This window comes from Mirounga angustirostris, unplaced genomic scaffold, assembly GCF_029215605.1.
Source record: "Mirounga angustirostris isolate CCGP_5_RB_7025 unplaced genomic scaffold, mMirAng1.0.hap1 SCAF_12, whole genome shotgun sequence".
Taxonomy (NCBI): domain Eukaryota; kingdom Metazoa; phylum Chordata; class Mammalia; order Carnivora; family Phocidae; genus Mirounga; species Mirounga angustirostris.
The window spans coordinates 73,669,233-73,688,606 of record NW_026991720.1 but is presented as its reverse complement, the minus strand read 5'-3'; the positions used below and the strand labels follow the sequence as shown (position 1 = coordinate 73,688,606).

Sequence of the window (19,374 nt, the reverse complement as noted above, 5' to 3'; positions counted from 1 at the left end):
AAGGTCCTTGACAAACTATCCTGAAAATAGGGTCAACGGACAAGATGCAATTTCAGTGAATGCTCCCTTCCCATTGCCAGTGGAGTCCAGTGAGAGCAGAGATCATCCAGGACACAGGGATAATTCTATGTCCTATAGATGTGACTTGAAGAACATTGTATTTTCTAAAGCAGGCTTACTTTTCTGGTTCGGCTGGGCTAAGGCTAACAAATGTGTTGGTTTTTCCTTGGAGAGTGAAAGCTGAACTATTGGGCGCCAGGGTAAATGAGCTGTCACTGCTACGTCTGTGGCTGTCCGTCCACGGAACTGATGGGCTGTATTTGTTCATAAATGAGAGCAAACGATAGTATGGCTGTTCTTAATACATTAGGTAATAAATTTCGTTAATCCCATTATTCTTAATGCATTTTAAAGCACTTTCAAAGTGATCTCCTTTGAACCTTTCAATAAATTGATGAGGCTTGAAATTTGACCATTAAAAATAAAACAATTTGGGCGCCTGGGTGGCTCAGTTGGTTAAGCGACTGCTTTCAGCTCAGGTCATGATCCTGGAGTCCCGGGATCAAGTCCCACATCGGGCTCCCTGCTTGGCGGGGAGTCTGCTTCTCCTTCTGACCCTCCTCCCTCTCATGCTCTCTGTCTCTCATTCTCTCTCTCTCAAATAAATAAATAAATAAATCTTAAAAAAAAAAAAAAAAGAAAACAATTTGACAAAAAATTAGTTTATATTAGTGGTCATAAAACAGCATCTTTTTGTATATAGTAAGGTTACTTTTTTTTCCCCTGAAGAGTTACTCCAAAGATGATATTAGTAATGATCACCTGATTATATGGCACTTTTAACATTTCATGGACTTGGAGAGTTTTATCTGTCTATGTACCTTGCTTCCAGTCTTTTGATGGATATAGAAGTTATTTTTAAATAAGGAAATATGCTTAATTGATACAGGGTCTACCATTTTGTGAGCCTGTACATTTCCAGTTCCTTAATGTTAGAACTGATTGCTGTTTTCTTGATGCCTTTTCTAAGGCCTGCCTTCAACTTTTCCTTTTTGAGAAAGTACCCTGGAAAGGATTAAGCAGGGCTTGAAATTAAAGGAAAGGCTATGGGAAAAAGTTTCTAGAACGATGGCAAATAGTGGAACAATTTCTTCCATGTGATATATACATGCAATAATACTAGGCGAGTATAATTGTATTTTAGTTCCCTCTAAACTCTCACTTAGATTTTCAGGGTTCTTTTCTCATTTTTTATAGTTTTCATATTGCATTTTCTATTGTGAATATTTGCTTTATACACTGAAGTGCTTAAAGGTGATAGCATATATGTTTACGACTTTTATATTATCTTGATGATATCATTATATAGTTACCTTCTTTGTCTCTTATGGGGTCCATGGTTGGTAGACCTGATTTCAAGGGCCTCAGGTGGCCATGGATCCTGTCTGGTCCCTGGATAGACAGACCTGAATCTATAGCCTTGGCCAGGAGAGCTGGCGCTGGGACAAGTGTCTGCTTTCATTGTCTACAGTTGGATCCACAGACCAGGGACCTGTTACCAGGTGTGCAGATGGGCATGGCTTCGGCCTGGCCCCAGGGAAGGGTGGGCCCATGGGTAGGCTGATGACCCGAGACCTCTGCTGGGAAAGAGTCACCGGGCTGCTTCAGTATTAACCAGCTGGGACTGTGGTCTGCAGGTCTGCCTCCAGGGCACGGATGACAGTGCTTCCTTCCTGGAGGGGCCAGACTGTCCGTGGGCTAGAATCAGGCACAGGGCTGCTTCAGGATCCGAAGTCATGCTGCATTCTGGTGTGTCTGTCTTCAGGTGTTTCCCACCTTATCTCTGAGAGGACAGCGCTGCTCCCAGACCCTGGCTGAGAGGGGCTGAGCGGCATATAGAACCTTTCCAGGATGTGCTGTCTAATGAGATCAGCAGGTCTGCCTCCCTGGGTGTGGGTGAGTGTTTCCTGCACAGTTCCTGGGCAATCAGGACCACTGCAAGACGTGAGAGCAGAGTTTAAGAGCAGTTTCAGGATAAGCAGTCAAACAAAATAGGGTGGGCCTGCCTCAGGAGTATGGGTGTGTCTGTCTTCTGTGTTGTCCCTGTGAGGACCGTACTGCTTCTGGACCATGAATGAGAGGAGCTGCAGCCAAGTCACTGGATGCTTCGGGGCCTGAAACCAAGGACAGAGGTTGGAGGGCCTGTGAGCTGAGGCACGGGGATACATGCCAGCTTCCCAGCTAGGTCCTTGGCAGATGGCGCTGGCGGCCGGACCAAAGTCAAACAGGCTGTAGCTGAATGCACAGGGCTCAGCACTGTTTCTAGGTCTCTAACCAGGACCATAATCTGTGAGCCTGCCACCCCAGCATGGGCCTGCCTTCTCTAAAATCTGGATTCCAAAGCTCTCGCAAATGTGCTTTAGTCCATGAATAGCTGCCAAACGAGTATGGCTGAGGGGGGATACAAGTGAAGAAGCCATTCTTCTGCCATCTTGTGGATGCTACTGCATGAATTTGTTTTAATGTAATCCAATGATTCCATCTTTTCCTTTGCTGTTAGTGGTGTGTGTGTGTGTGTGTGTGTGTTATTCTGGAACTATTTTATAATTGTTTTATCAAGGTAAAAATTACCTATTAGCTCATTGATTGGAGGTGGAAATGAATTTATCGACTGCTTTATAAATAAGTGACACAATACTACTGTTCTTTCTAAGAAAAACAATGTGCCTTTCCATTTCCTTACATTGTCGTTAATGTACTTCAGTAGAGTTTTAAGCTTTTTCTAACATAGGTTTTGAAATTTTTGTTCAGTTTATTCTGGCCATATTTTTAACAATGGATATAACATTTATTTATATTATAAATTAGCATTTTTTAGAAAATAAATCTATGGATTTATAAGTATTTAAAAGTGCAAAAGATACTCTAAAAATCTGATTATGAATGTAGAAATGGAAAGGATATTGTAGCCCTACCTGTTATTAAAATATATTAAAAGAAATTTCACCCTATAAAGAGTTTGGTACTAGAAAACTAGGCAGATTTATGATATAGCTCAAAATTAGCTGTAAGAGTGGTAGTATTTCATACTAGTGGAAAAATTAACCACCATTCAATAAACTTTTAAAAGAACTATCCAGCTATATGGGAAAGGCCATATTCCTGTCACCCTCTAGAATTAAATTGTAGATGTTCTAAATAAAACATATGGAGGAACCTAACATTAGACCGAGGAAACAGTTCCTCAGTGTAACTCAACACGGATAAGCCAAACAAAGGCTGGTATTAAATAGATGGTATTATAGGCATGGCTGGCGGGACCGTAAATGTGATCTTCTGCAAAGAAAATGGGATACTCTTTTGTATAACTTAAAATTTGTATATCTTTGTTTCTGAAGTTCCACTCGGGGGGATATTCCTCATTTATATCCTATTGTTAGGTAGAAAGATTGTAGACAAGACTGCTTACTGAAAATAATGTAATGGTAAATAAATAATGAAATTATTTAATGTAAAGTTGTACCCATGAAATAGAATATTATACTGTCATCAAGAGGTATGAAATAGAATTATGAGTATAGAAAAGAGGGCTGCAGTATGTTTTTAAAGGAGCAAAATAAGGCAAGTTGTCAGGGCATAAGATAGATACATATAGATTGCAAATATGCCCCCATGTGATTATTAATAACTATGCATAAAATATATATATCCCATATTGATACTCACAGCAACCTCAGAAATATTTATTTTCCTCCTCTTGCTCTAACGTGATTGTTTTAATTAGTATAGTTTCCTATCTTGATTTTTCTTTAAATGATTTCATGTCAACCCATCCTCATGCTTTAAAAAAAAATCTTGATTAATTTTTCGCATAATTACTCTTTCAATTAATTTTATAACTAGGTTGTGAAGTTCCATGAAACTCTGATGGGATTTTAAAAGGTATTAATTTGGCTTTATAGAGTGATTTACAAAGAATTGATATCTACATGGAACTGACACATTCCCCATAATTATATAACTCTAGACTTGAGGACTCTTTTTGTCTTTTTATAAATTTCTTGGATTGTCTTCATAAAATGCTTGTACAACTTGCTAAAAATTATAAAATTTTTAATTTGCATTTTATAAATGTATGATACATTAGTTTTGTTGCTGTGATGACATGCATCATTTTCTACTCTAAATTTTAATCGGTTGTTGCTCTTGTAGAGAGACAATTGAATTTGTATGTTGAACTTGTATACAGCAGTCTTGTTGAATTTTATTCTTTGCATTTTAAATTTGTTGACTCACTTCACTTATGCTTATAGAAAAAGCTATATATTTCTTTTATTTGTTTTTTTTCTATTTTTGATATTGGTACTATGCTTTAAATCATGCCTTGTAGGGGCACCTGGGTGGCTCAGTCCTTAAGCGTCTGCCTTCAGCTCAGGTCATGATCCCAGGGTCCTGGGATTGAGCCCCGCATCAGGCTCCCTGCTGGGCGGGAACTCCCTCTCCTGCTCCCCCTGCTTGTGTTCCCTCTCTCTGTGTGTCTCTGTCAAATAAAAAAAAAAAAATCTTAAAAAAAAAAAAATGCCTTGTAAAATCAATTGGCCAGTAATAGAGCTAGTTCTTCGTTCTAAAACCATTTGTATAAGATGATAGTTATCTTTTCCTTGAAGATTTCATAAAGATATCTACACTTTTGGTAATTTTGTGTATGTGTGCATGTTTTCATATTTCAGATTTATTTTTAAAATTGGTATTCTCTAGAAATGTATTTATTTTATCATCTTAACTAGGTTTTCAATTCTACTGGTATGAATTTACCAACATTGCACTTATAATTTTCAGTTCTTTATTCTACTGGTACTTGATTACTGTTTTTGTTTTTTTCCTCTTTGTAATTGCTCCTGGTGTCTTTTCTCTCCCTCAGTGATTAAATTGCAAATTTCTAAGTTATTTTTCTTTTCAAATACAACCTTTAATTTTCTCCATAATATTCTACTCTTTTGTTTTTTATCAATTCTAATGTGTTTGTGGTTTTTGTTTGATTCTGGAAGAATTTCTAGGCTTGATCTTTGGTCTGCTAATTAATTTTTCACCTATGTATAATGTGCTCTTTACCTATTTAGTTTATCTTCATATCAATTAAATTCTTCATTCATTAGATCTCTCATTTGATTTCTTTTCTTGTCATCTGTGTTTTATAGCATCCTGTTTTAATTTCAGTGATGATTCCTTTCATCTCTCACTTTTGTCAGAGAGAGAGAACAAGCAGAGGGAGCAGTAAGCAGAGGGAGAAGCAGGCTCCCCGCTGAGCAAGGAGCCTGATGTGGGGCTTGATCCCACTACCCCGAGATTATGACCTAAGCCGAAGGCAGATGCTTAACCGACTGAGCCACCCAGGCACCCCTCACAGTTATTTTAAAGCTCTCTTCTGATTTTTCTAATAACTCTAATTTCTTTCAATTTAAGATCTTTCTCATTTTTGTGCCTCTATGATAATATTGGCCTACCTCAGATTTTTTTCTTCTCAATTTCTGTGAATCCTTAACATCCGGTCTTCTAGTAGCTATAGCTGTTTCCTCTGTGGCCGTGGTGTGTGATCTCATGGGATGGTTGCCCTCTAAGTGTTCCCAGCTGGGAATGCCGCTACTGGGATGGCTTGCCTAAGGCAAGGGCGGGCCTCCCCTGCAGCGTCACTCACCAGGCATGCCCTATAGCTGCAGTCTCCTGTGAACTGAATCCCTTGTTTTTCAGGAGTTTGCGTGTGTATCACTAAGCTTGATTTTCGTAGATTTTCAGTCATTTTTCAGGTTTCATGTATGTGAGGGAGATTTGAACAAGAGTTTACTTCCCAAAAATACAAAATCACTGTATTACTTTTATAATGAAAAAAAAGTTTTTAGATTTAAAGTGTCTACACAGTGCATGAAATGTATTAATTTCTTTGTATGTCTGGTGCACTGAATTGAACTTTATTGTTTCAGACAATTAAGTTTAAGAAGCATAGATCTTGATACTTAATCACATTCATCTTCAAAATCATTTTCAAAATCAAATATTCCTTTAATTACTATTCATTTCCAGATCAGACTCATTCTTATAATGAAACAAAGCCATTTACTTACTTTACTGGGTCACAGACTATGCCACAGTCCAACGCTCCAGGCACAGCATCTAGATACATGACATGCATGCCCTTTACATGGAAATTCTAACTAGCATTCATTTGTTATTGTTTTCAAAGTCATCTGTCCTTTACACTGAAAAATGGGTAACTTTTTAGTATGTCTTTTTTCATTGACTTCCTCAAAAATCACAATTAGACATTGTGAATCAAAACTGGCATTTACTTTGCAAAGGGGAAGAATTGTCTCTTCTAAAGTATTTGGGGGATAACCCGCAATGTTGCACATGCCCATGCTTAGAAACCCACTCTACCTTGGTGCCTTTTTCTGATGATTGCACTTGACTTGTCTCTAGGTCCATAGTTCTGTGAAAGACTTTGCCCACAGTAATAGGATTGGTCCTGAAGATAAACAAGAGAAGTTTGCTTTTGACATGAACTCTGAAGTTAGCCTTGTTTAAAGGTAATCATTTCTTCAAATATCTGAGCTATTTAGTATTTTTACATATTGGGCTTTCTCGGCAAATGGCAGATGATTAATATACCTCTCATATGCAGAACGTTCTTTCCTCTAGTTTGAACCACAGAGAGACCATATGGTAAGAAAAATGTTAGCCTAGTTTGAGAAACTTCCAGTAATATTTACAGACCGGGTCAAGTAGTTCTTCTAGCTCAGGCCAGCGCACTCTCTAAATTTCTGGGCTCATTCTTCCTCTAAATACTGTGCATTCTGTAAAATACTGGGCACTGGCCAATGACCAGTATGCTCACAGAATGATTTTAGATGATCTACCTTCTCAGAAATACATCTTACTTAGATATGAGATAGAGCAGCTTGGAGAAATTGAGTAATACTGCAGTTAAATGTTAAATTAATGGGTCTTTTTAGTCCATTTTATACCAGATAAATCACATCAGAGTGATTTTAGACTTACATTTGCAATTTTAGACTTAGATCTCTTTTCCTTTCCTCCACTTCCTTGGTTTCTGTGGCAAATGTACTGATTACATAAGACTTTTCACAACCACCGAGAAGCTTTTATTATTTTTTTTTCCTTTGGTTGGTTTTATTTTGAAATAACTGGGACCATGTTGGCTGGAATGCAAATTGATGAATCTAGTGTTATAATACATGATAAACTCACTGTTGTTCATTACCAGGGATATTTTGCTGCTTTAAGTCCCCATTGTCAGTAAGGGAGGTGATTTGGAAGCCAGCACAGAATCTTTTGCAGGGAGAAAGGTAGTATCTTACTGAAAGTTTTTTTATTTCTAGTTTCATTTTGGTGGGGTTTGTGGAAAAAAAAATATTCAGAAGCAGTTACCTTGTACTAGTTTGTGGTCTAATTACACAGCATTACACAGTTTTGAAATTCATTTGAGGAAAAGAGGTAGCTTTTTCCTGCCTGAATCTCACATTGAGGCTGAATTTTGCTTTCGTGGGATGAGTAGTCAATGCAGAGACCACATCCACACAACTTTCTTCAACTTTCTGATCTGAAAGTCAAGTTCTGAAGGAGGGAAGTTGCCAGGGAAATGGGTTGAACTCATACTTTACACTTTTCACTAGGATACAGTTTAAGTTTGTCAGATATTTAAATGTAGAAAAACTATAATATCACTGAATAAAGCATCGATTTTTAAAAAAATAATCTTGGAATAAGGAAGATCTTTCTAAGAATGCTAAAAATTGATGAAAGTCATATAAGAAAGGTGAGATATTTGGATACCACACAGAAAGTTAAAAGATAATTGGCAAACAGGAAAAAAATAGTTGTGACATAAACAATGTCTAAATATATATATGACTGTATATTATATATGTAACAATATTTAATCATATATAGATATTCTTAATAGAAAAAGGAGCAAATAACTCATCAAAAGTTTATTAAAAATACAAATGGTCTTTTTAAAAAACAAGATTTCAATTCAATCTCATTTAAATAGAAATTATTCTGAAACTTCAAAAACAAAATTAAAAATACAGATTTGATATATGTAACAAGGGGAATTCTATACACAACATAAAAGAATGAATTTCCAACATTTGCTGGAACGTTGTATTGCATAAAAAAGTCAGAAATAAAATTCTTCATATTATACAATTTTGTTTATATTCAATAATTTATATTTACATTAAAAAATAAGCAAAATACTCTTGTGGTTAAAGTCAGAATGTGTTTTTCTCTGGGGAGGTTGGATATTGAAAATGAGCAAGAGTGATTCTGGGATATTGGTGAAGTTGTATGTCATGATTTAGGTGGTGGTTACACAGGTTACACATGTAAAATTCATGGAGTTGAACACTTTTACTATATACAAAATAAGCCTCAATTAAAAAACAAAAAAAATTCAGGTATATAATATTTTACCTCTCAGATTAGCAAAGATAATATAATATGGAAGTATATATCAAATGATTTTATATTTAACAATATATTTAGGAATATATAATTACATGATATATAATATGATTCATACATAGGTACATATAGAAAGATAAGGTGCTATTACATTAGGAACTATGAGGAAACAGACTCACACTCATGGTTGGAGAGCAAATTGGTATAGCTTTAGTAGAGTGCAATTCAGTAGTATCTATCAATATTACAAATGACCATAACATTAATGTAAACTAAACATGTGACACATTGCTTATAATTCCCAAAGAATGAAAGAAATCTAAATGTCAGTCACCAGGCTATTTAAGTAATCCATAACATGGGAGAACCAACCATAAGATGAATGGGGAAGCTCTTTATATGCCATCATGAAATAACTTCTAAGATATATTAAGTAGAAAAAGCAAAGGACACATAAATGTGAATAATATATCACGACTTCACGTTAACAGTGGCATAAGAGACAATCTGATTGTATATACATAAAATATTCCCATGGCTCAACCCAGCAGTATGCTGCCTCTAAGAAACTCACTTTAGCCTTAAGGCACACATAGACTAAGAGTGAAGGAATGGCAAAAATTTTTTAAACAAATGGTAAACAAAGAACAGCAGAGGTAGCTATACTTAGGAAAAAACAAAAACCTTTAAAACTAAAAATGGCAAAAATAGAGAAGGCAGTTATATAGTGATAAATAGATCAGTCCATCAAGAAGATAACAGTTGTAAGTATGTGCCTAACATTTGAGCAAATATATATGTTTGCTTTTAAATAAAAAAAAATTATATTTAAAGCTAAAACAGAGTTAAAGTGAGAAACAAACTAATAAAATGATAGTTAGGGACTTAATACCTCACTCTCCCTCACTCTCAACAATGGATAGGTTATTGAGACAAAGAATCATAAGGAAACAATGGATTTGAACAACATCAAAGACCAAATGGGCCTAACATATATAAAAAGAACATTCTATCCAACAACAGCAGCATACACATTCTTCTTAAGAGCACAAGGAACATTTTCTGAGGGGTATATACCATACATTAGGCCACAAAATAAGTCTTAGCAAAGTCAAGAAGACTGAAATCATGCCAAATATCTTCTCTGACTACAATGGCCACAACAGAAATCAACAACAAAAGAAAACTGGAAAATTCAAGAACACATGAAAGTGAACAACACTCTTGAGCAACCAATGGATCACAGAAGAGAAAAAAGGAAATTAAAAACGTTTCTTGAGATGAAAACACAATATACCAGAACGTGTGGGATGCAACAGAGGCAATTCTAAGAAGGAAGTCCACAACAATAAATGCCTACATTAAGAAGCAAGAAATACCTCAAGTAAACGACCTAACTCTACACCTTAAGGAAACAGAAGAAGAACAAACTAAACCCAAAGTTAGCAGGAGAAAATAAATAATAAAAATTAGAGCAGAAAAAAAATAAAAGAACAACAAGAAAAACAAGAGAAAATTTTAACCAAACTAAGAGTCTGATCTTTGGAAAAATCTGCAAAATTGACAAACCCTTAGCTAGACTAACCAAGGAAAAAAGAGAGAGGACCCAAATCAAAATTATAAAATGAAAAATGAAACATTACAATGAATGCCAGAGAATCATAAAGGTTTTTAAGAGGCTACTATGAACATGCAAATGCCAACGAACTGGGCAGCCTAGAAGAAATGGGAAACATCTTAGAAACATACCACTTAACAAGACTGAGTAAGGAAGAAACAGAACATCTCAATGGAGCAATTACTAGAAAGAAGATTGAATCAGTGATCAAGAATCTCCCAGTGAAGAAAAGCCCAGGATGGATCAGATGGCTTCCCAGGTGAATTTAACCAAACACTTAATGAAGAATTAACACCAGTCCTTCTCAAGCTCTTCCAAAAAATTGAAGAGGAGCAAGATGGCAGAGGAGTAGGAGACCTGGATTTCGTCTCCTCTCAGGAATTCAGCTGGATAGGGATCAAACCATTCTGAACACCTACAAACTCAACAGGAGATCGAAGAAAAGAAGAGCAACTACTCTCTCATCAGAAAACCGACCACTTTCTGGAAGGTAGGATGTGCGGAGAAGTGAATCTGAGGCGATATTCGGGAGGATAGATGGCGGGGGAGGGGCCTTCGTCGGCCGCTTCTGGCAAGTGATAGAGCTGCGGAGCATAAAATCGGACCTTTTAAAAGTCTGCCCCGCTGAGGGACGTCACTCTGGTGGCTAAGCGGGGGGTGGAACCCTCCGGGACAGTGTGGTCACAGAAAGACCGGGGGTGCCTGAGTGTGGCAGGGCTCCCAGGTAACGGAGCAGGGAAGCCGGCTGCAGAGGCGGAGCCCAGGCGCGGGCTCTCAGCTCGGGGTCGCCATAAACCGTGATCCGCGGCACAGTTGGGCCACTGCTCCTCCAGCAGGGACCCAACAAGCGGCAGATCCAGGGACACTCACCTTCCTCCCCCGGGAGGAGCCACGCGGGAGTGCACCGCAGGGATCTGCTGGGTTTGGAGACTCTGCCCGGGGTCGGGTGCCAGAGATAGAAACGCGCGGTCACAGGCCGGGCGAGCACGGGGTGCGGCCGGAGACCGAGGAGACGGGAGTGACTGACGGCTTTTCTCTGGGGGCTCACTGAGGAGTGGGGCCCCGGGTTCTCGGCTCCTCCAGGGCGGAGATTGGGAGGCCGCCATTTTCACTCTCCGCCTCCAAAGCTGTACGGAAAGCTCGCAGGGAACAAAAGCCCCGGAGAGCAAACCCGAGCAGATTACTTAGCCGGGAGGGGGCAAGGGCGGGGCTATTCCGCCTCCCGCAGAGACATTTGGAAACCACGGCGACAGGCCCCTCCCCAGAAGATCAGCGAGAACAGCCAGCCAAGACCAAGTTTACCGATCAATGAGAACGGCAGAACTCCAGCGCTAGGGGAATACTGCACATAGAATTCACGGCTTTTTTACCATGATTCTTTAGTCTTTTAAAGTTAATTTTTTTTAACTGTCTTTTTGTCTTTTTATTTCTTTTTGAATTTTTCTTTTTCCTTTTTTCAACCAACATCTTATCAATCCCTTTTTTTAAAAAAAAAACATTTTTATTTTTCATTTTTAGAGTCATATTCTATCCCTTCATAGTAGTTAACCATATTTTTGGCTTATATATATAAGTTGTTCTCCCTTTAAAATTTTGAGATAGTTCCTTCTAACAGATTAAAATATACCCTAAATCTCTAGTATATGGTGTATTCTGTTCCCCTGCCTGATCACATCCTCTCCCTTTTTTTTTCTTTTTCTTTTTTCTTTTTTTAAATCCTCTTCTTTCTTTTTTCAAACAACTTCTTATCAATTCCTTTTATAAAATTTTTTATACTTTCCATTTTTACAGTCATATTCCATCCTTTCATCATATCAACCCTTATTTTTGTACATATATAAGTTTTTCTTTCTCTAAAATTTGGGGAGGCACTTTCTTCTACAAGACCAAAATACACCCCAAATCTAGTGTGTTGCACTGATATATATACCATATAGATCATATTTGATCACATTCTGGTTTTTTTTGTTGTTATTGTTGTTTTGTTTTGTTTGTTTTTGTTTTTATCTTTATCTTTTTCTTTTCTCTCTCCCTTTCTTATCCCACTGCTTCAGGTATTTTCTGATTTGTTTAGAGTATATTTTCTGGGGACGTGGTTACTCTGCTAGCATTTTGTTCTCTCATTAATCTATTCTCCTCTGCACAAAATGACAAGACGGAAAAAATCACCTCAACAAAAAGAACAAGAGGTAGTACTGACTGCCAGGGACCTACTCAATACGGACATTAGTATGATGACAGATCTAGAGTTCAAAATCATCACTTTAAAGATACTAACTGGGCTTGAAAAAAATATGGAAATTATTAGAGAAACCCTTTCTGGAGAAGAAAAAGAGCTAAAATCCAACCAAGTAGAAATCAAAAAGGCTGTTAATGAGGTGCAATCAAAAATGGGGGCGCTAAGTGCTAGAATAAATGAGGCAGAAGAGAGAATCAGTAATATAGAAGATGAAATGATGGAAAATAAAGAAGCTGAGAAAAAGAGAGATAAACAACTACTGGATCATGAGGGCAGAATTCGAGAGATAAACGATACCATAAGACGAAACAACATTAGAATAATTGGGATCCCAGAAGAAGAAGAAAGAGAGAGAGGGCCAGAAGGTATAATGGAGCAAATTATAGCAGAGAACTTCCCTAATTTGGGGAAGGAAACAGGCATGAAAATCCAGGAAGCACAGAGAACCCCTCTCAAAATCAATAAAAATAGGTCAACACCCCGACATCTACTAGTAAAACTTACGAGTCTCATAGACAAAGAGAAAATCCTGAAAGCAGCTCGGGAGAAGAGATATGTAACCTACAAGGGTAGAAACATTAGATTGGCAACAGACCTATCCACAGAGACCTGGCAGGCCAGAAAGGACTGGCAGGATATATTCAGAGCACTAAATGAGAAAAATATGCAGCCAAGAATACTCTATCCAGGTAGGCTGTCATTGAAAATAGAAGGAGAGATAAAAAGCTTCCAGGACAAACAAAAACTAAAGGAATTTGCAAACACAAAACCAGCCCTACAGGAAATCTTGAAAGGGGTCCTCTAAGCAAAGAGAGACCCTAAAAGCAACATAGACCAGAAAGGAACACAGACAATATATGGTAACAGTCACCTTACAGGATATACAATGGCACTAAATTCCTATCTTTCAATAGTTACCCTGAATGTAAATGGGCTAAATGCCCCAATCAAAAGACACAGGCTAACAGACTGGATTAAAAAATAAGACCCATCGATATGCTGTCTGCAAGAGACTCATTTTAGAACCAAAGACACCCCCAGATTGAAAGTGAGGGGGTGGAAAACGATTTACCATGCTAATGGACACCAAAAGAAAGCTGGGGTGTCAATCCTTCTATCAGACAAATTAGATTTTAAACCAAAGACTGTAATAAGAGATGAGGAAGGACACTATATCCTACTTAAAGGATCTATCCAACAAGAAGATCTAACAATTGTAAATATCTATGCCCCTAACATGGGAGCAGCCAATTATATAAGGCAATTAATAACAAAAGCAAAGAAACACATCGACAACAATACAATAATAGTGGGGGACTTTAACATCCCCCTCACTGAAATGGACAGATCATCTAAGCAAAAGATCAACAAGGAAATAAAGACTTTAAATGACACACTGGACCAAATGGACTTCACGGACATCTTCAGAACATTCCATCGCAAAGCAACGGAATACACATTCTTCTCTAGTGCCCATGGAACATTCTCCAGAATAGATCACATCCTAGGTCATAAATCAGGTCTCAACTGGAACCAAAAGATTGGGATCATTCCCTGCCTATTTTCAGACCACAATGCTTTGAAACTAGAACTCAATCACAAGAGGAAATTCGGAAAGAACTCAAATACATGGAGGCTAAAGAGCATCCTACTGAAGAATGAATGGGTCAACCAGGAAATTTAAGAAGAATTAAAAAAATACATGGAAACCAATGAAAATGAAAACACAACTATTCAAAATCTTTGGGATGCAGCAAAGGCAGTCCTAAGAGGAAAGTATATAGCAATACAAGCCTTTCTCAAGAAACAAGAAAGGTCTCAAGTACACAACCTAACCCTACACCTAAAGGAGCTGGAGAAAGAACAGCAAATAAAGCCTAAACCCAGCAGGAGAAGAGAAATAATAAAGATCAGAGCAGAAATCAATGAAATAGAAACTAAAAGAACAGTAGAACAGATCAACGAAACTAGGAGCTGGTTCTTTGAAAGAATTAACAAGATTGATAAACCCCTGGCCAGACTTATCAAAAAGAGAAGAGAAAGGACCCAAATCAACAAAATCATGAATGAAAGAGGAGAGATCACAACCAACACCAAAGAAATACAAACAATTATAAGAACCTATTATGAGCAACTCTATGCCAGCAAATTAGATAACCTGGAAGAGATGGATGCATTCCTAGAGATGTATCAACTACCAAAACTGAACCAGGATGAAATAGAAAACCTGAACAGACCTATAACCACTAAGGAAATGGAAGCAGTCATCAAAAATCTCCCAAAAAACAAAAGCCCAGGGCCAGATGGCTTCCCAGGGGAATTCTACCAAACATTTCAAGAAGAATTAATACCTATTCTTCTGAAACTGTTCCAAAAAATAGAAACGGAAGGAAAACTTCCAAACTCATTTTATGAGGCCAGCATTACCTTGATCCCAAAACCAGACAAAAACCCCATCAAAAAAGAGAATTACAGACCAATATCCCTGATGAACATGGATGCAAAAATTCTCACCAAAATACTAGCCAATAGGATCCAACAGTATATTAAAAGGATTATTCACCATGACCAAGTGGGATTTATCCCTGGGCTGCAAGGTTGGTTCAACATCCGCAAATCAATCGATGTGATACAATACATTAACAAAAGAAAGAACAAGAATCCTATGATCCTCTCAATAGATGCAGAAAAGCTTTTGACAAAGTACAGCATCCTTTCTTGATCAAAACTCTTCAGAGTATAGGCATAGAGGGTACATACCTCAATATCATAAAAGCCATCTATGAAAAACCTACAGTGAATATCATTCTCAATGGGGAAAAACTGAGAGCTTTCCCCCTAAGGTCAGGAACGTGGCAGGGATGTCCACTATCACCACTGCTATTCAACATAGTATTGGAAGTCCTCGCCACAGCAATCAGACAACAAAAAGAAATCAAAGGCATCCAAATTGGCAAAGAAGAAGTCAAACTCTCACTCTTTGCAGATGATATGATACTTTATGTGGAAAACCCAAAAGACTCCACCCCAAAACTGCTAGAACTCATACAGGAATTCAGTGAAGTGGCAGGATATAAAATCAATGCACAGAAGTCAGTGGCATTCCTATACACCAACAACAAGACAGAAGAAAGAGAAATTAAGGAGTCGATCCCATTTATAATTGCACCCAAAACCATAAGATACCTAGGAATAAATCTAACCAAAGAGACAAAGGATCTGTACTCAGAAAACTATAAAATACTCATGAAAGAAATTGAGGAAGACACAAAGAAATGGAAAAACGTTCCATGCTCATGGATTGGAAGAACAAATATTGTGAAGATGTCAATGCTACCTAGAGCAATCTACACATTCAATGCAATCCCCATCAAAATACCATCCACTTTTTTCAAAGAAATGGAACAAAGAATCCTAAAATTTTTATGGAACCATAAAAGACCCCGCATAGCCGGAGGAATATTGAAAAAGAAAAGGAAAGCCGGCAGCATCACAATTCCGGACTTCAAGCTCTATTACAAAGCTGTCATCATCAAGACAGTATGGTACTGGCACAAAAACAGACACATAGATCAATGGAACAGAATAGAGAGCCCAGAAATGGACCCTCAACTCTATGGTCAACTCATCTTTGACAAAGCAGGAAAGAATGTCCAATGGAAAAAGACAGTCTCTTCAACAAATGGTGTTGGGAAAATTGGATAGCCACATGCAGAAGAATGAAACTGGACCATTTCCTTACACCACACACAAAAATAGACTCCAAATGGTTGAAAGACCTCAATGTGAGACAGGAGTCCATCCAAATCCTAAAGGAGAACACAGGCAGCAACCTCTTTGACCTCAGCCAAAGCAACTTCTTCCTAGAAACATCGCCAAAGGCAAGGGAAGCAAGGGCAAAAATGAACTATTGGGACTTCATCAAGATAAAAAGCTTTTGCAAAGCCAAGGAAATAGTCAACAAAACCAAAAGACAACCGACAGAATGGGAGAAGATATTTGCAAATGACATATCAGATAAAGGGCTAGTATCCAAAATCTATAAAGAACTCATCAAACTCAACACCCAAAGAACAAAGAATCCAATCAAGAAATGGGCAGAAGACATGAACAGACATTTTTCCAAAGAAGACATCCAAATGGCCAACAGACACATGAAAAAGTGCTCAATATCGCTCAGCATCAGGGAAATCCAAATCAAAACCTCAATGAGATACCACCTCACACCAGTCAGAATGGCTAAAATTAACAAGTCAGGAAACGACAGATGTTGGCGGGGATGCGGAGAAAGGGGAACCCTCCTACACTGTTGGTGGGAATGCAAGCTGGTGCAGCCACTCTGGAAAACTCTATGGAGGTTCCTCAAAAAGCTGAAAATAGAGCTACCATATGATCCAGCAATTGCACTACTGGGTATTTACCCCAAAGATACAAATGTAGGGATCCGAAGGGGTATGTGCACCCCGATGTTTATAGCAGCAGTGTCCACAATAGCCAAACTATGGAAAGAGCCAAGATGTCCATCGACAGATGAATGGTTAAAGAAGAGGTGGTATATATATACAATGGAATATTATGCAGCCATCAAAAGGAATGAGATCTTGCCATTTGCAACGACGTGGATGGAACTGGAGGGTATTATGTTGAGTGAAATAAGTCAAACAGAGAAAGACATGTATCATATGATCTCACTGATATGAGGAATTCTTAATTGCAGGAAACAAACTGAGTGTTGTTGGAGTGGGGGGTGGAGTGGGAGGGATGGGGTGACTGGGTGATAGACACTGGGGAGGGTATGTGCTCTGGTAAGCGCTGTGAATTGTGCAAGACTGTTGAATCTCAGATCTGTACCTCTGAAACAAATAATGCAATATATGTTAAGAAAAAAAGAAGAAGGTAGCGGGAGGGGAAGAATGAAGCGGGGAAATCGGAGGGGTGGACGAACCATGAGAGATGATGGACTCTGAAAAACAAACTGAGGGTTCTAGAGGGGAGGGGGGTGGGAGGATGGGTTAGCCTGGTGGTGGGTATTGAGGAGGGCACATTCTGCATGGAGCACTGGGTGTTATGCACAAACAATGAATCATGGAACACTTCATCTAGAACTAATGATGTAATGTATGGGGATTAACATAAGAATAAAAAAAAAATTGAAGAGAAAGGAACAGTCCCAAACTCATTTTACGAGACCAGCATTATCCCAGTACCCAAACCAGGAAAGGACACTACTAGAAAAGAAAACTATAGGCCAATATCCTTGATGGATATAGATGCAAAAATTCTCAACAAAACACTAGCCATCTGTATTCAGCAGCACATTAAAAGGATCATTCACAATGATCAAGTGGAATTTATCCCTGGCTTGCATATCCCTGGGTTCAACATATGCCAATCAATCAACGTGATACATCATATTAATATAATGAAACAAAAGAATCCTATAAACATCTTACTGGATATAAAAAAAGTATTTGACAAAATTCACCCATACATCCATGAAAAAAACTCATAACAATCGGGGCACCTGGGTGGCTCAGTTGTTAAGCATCTGCCTTCAGCTCAGGTTATGATCCCAGGGTCCTGGGATCAAGCTCAGCGGGAAGCCTGCTTCTCCCCCTCTCACTCCCCCTGCTTGTATTCCCTCTCTCGCTGTGTCTCTGTCAAATAAATAAATAAAATCTTAAAAAAAAAAAAACAAACTCATAACAAATTAGGCATAGAAGGAATTAGGCATCTCAATACCTGGGAGGCATTACGCTAAGTGAAATAAGTTAGAGAAAGACAAATACTGTAAGATCTCACTTATATGTAGAAACTGAAAAAACAAACAGAACACCAAACCTATAGAAAAAGAGAACAGATGTGGTTATTAGAAGAGGAGTCTTGAAGGAAGGTGGTCCACAGGTATAAATTTCTGGTTATGAGAGAAGTACTAGAGTTGTAATGTACCTGATGACTACAGCTAACACCACCATCTGATACATAGAAAAGATGTTAAGAAAGTAAATCTAAAGAGTTTTCATCATAAGATTTTTTTTCCTTTTTTTCTTTCATTTTTGTTTTCTTTTTTCTTTTTGTTGTATCTATTTGAGAAAGTAGATGTTAGTTATACCTTTTGGGGGAATCATTTCATAATATATGTAAATCAAACCATATACCTTAAACTTATACACTGATGTATATCAATTATTTCTCAAAACTAGTAAAAAAAATTGTTAAATAAAAATTCCAAAAGAGTACACAAAAAATGGTAAGACTAATTTCCCCCAGGCAGAAAAAGTCATGTGACTAATGGTGAAGGGTGAGAGAAAAAAATGTGTATTTTTTGTAACTACATTTTTTTTTCAAGATTTTATTTATTTATTTGAGAGAGAGAGAGAGTGAGAGAGAGAGCCCAAGAGGGGGTAGGGTCAGAGGGAGAAGCAGACTCCCCGCTGATCAGGGAGCCTGACACGGGACTCGATCCCAGGACTCCGGGATCATGACCTGAGCCGAAGGCAGTGGCCCAACCAACTGAGCCCCCCAGGCACCCATAACTACATTTTTGAACCACAGTGCAGTGCAAGCTCGAAATATTAAAATTTATGAACTAAAAACACTGAAAATATTGTTAGTTTGAGGGTGGATAAGAGTCTGAGAGCAGCGGTGGCCTCGGAGTAAGGCGTGAGTGGTGATAGCACAGAGGTGTGAAAGAAGACTATTTTTACACTATACACTTTGATCTGTTTTGAGATTTGTTTCTGTGTATGTCATACCTATTAATATTTTTTATAAATAGTCCATTTCAGACATTTTGCAGAACACTAGAAAACAGTAAATGACTTTGGAAACACAAGTAATTAAGATCATAATCCCTAAATGAATTTATTTTATTTATTTTTTCCTAAATGAATTTAAAGCAAGTTCCTATGGAGAAATAGGACCCCAGCTGGCCTAAGAATGTTACCTCTAATGAGAAACAAGAATGACACAAGAGGGCGCCTGAGTGGCTCAGTTGGTTAAGCATCTGCCTTCCACTCAGGTCATGATCCCT

At 38.0% G+C, this 19,374-nt stretch overlaps 1 protein-coding gene across 1 annotated transcript in view; it reads left to right on the top strand.

Moving 5' to 3' along the window:
- ZNF804B (zinc finger protein 804B) overlaps nt 1-6,579 on the top strand; it is a 49,702-nt gene extending 43,123 nt beyond the window's left edge. Inside the window, exon 4 of the mRNA XM_064575584.1 lies at nt 6,475-6,579. Coding sequence (XP_064431654.1) covers nt 6,475-6,579 — 105 coding nt within the window. The remainder of the gene's footprint in view (nt 1-6,474) is intronic.
- The last annotated feature ends 12,795 nt before the right edge of the window (nt 6,580-19,374 follow it).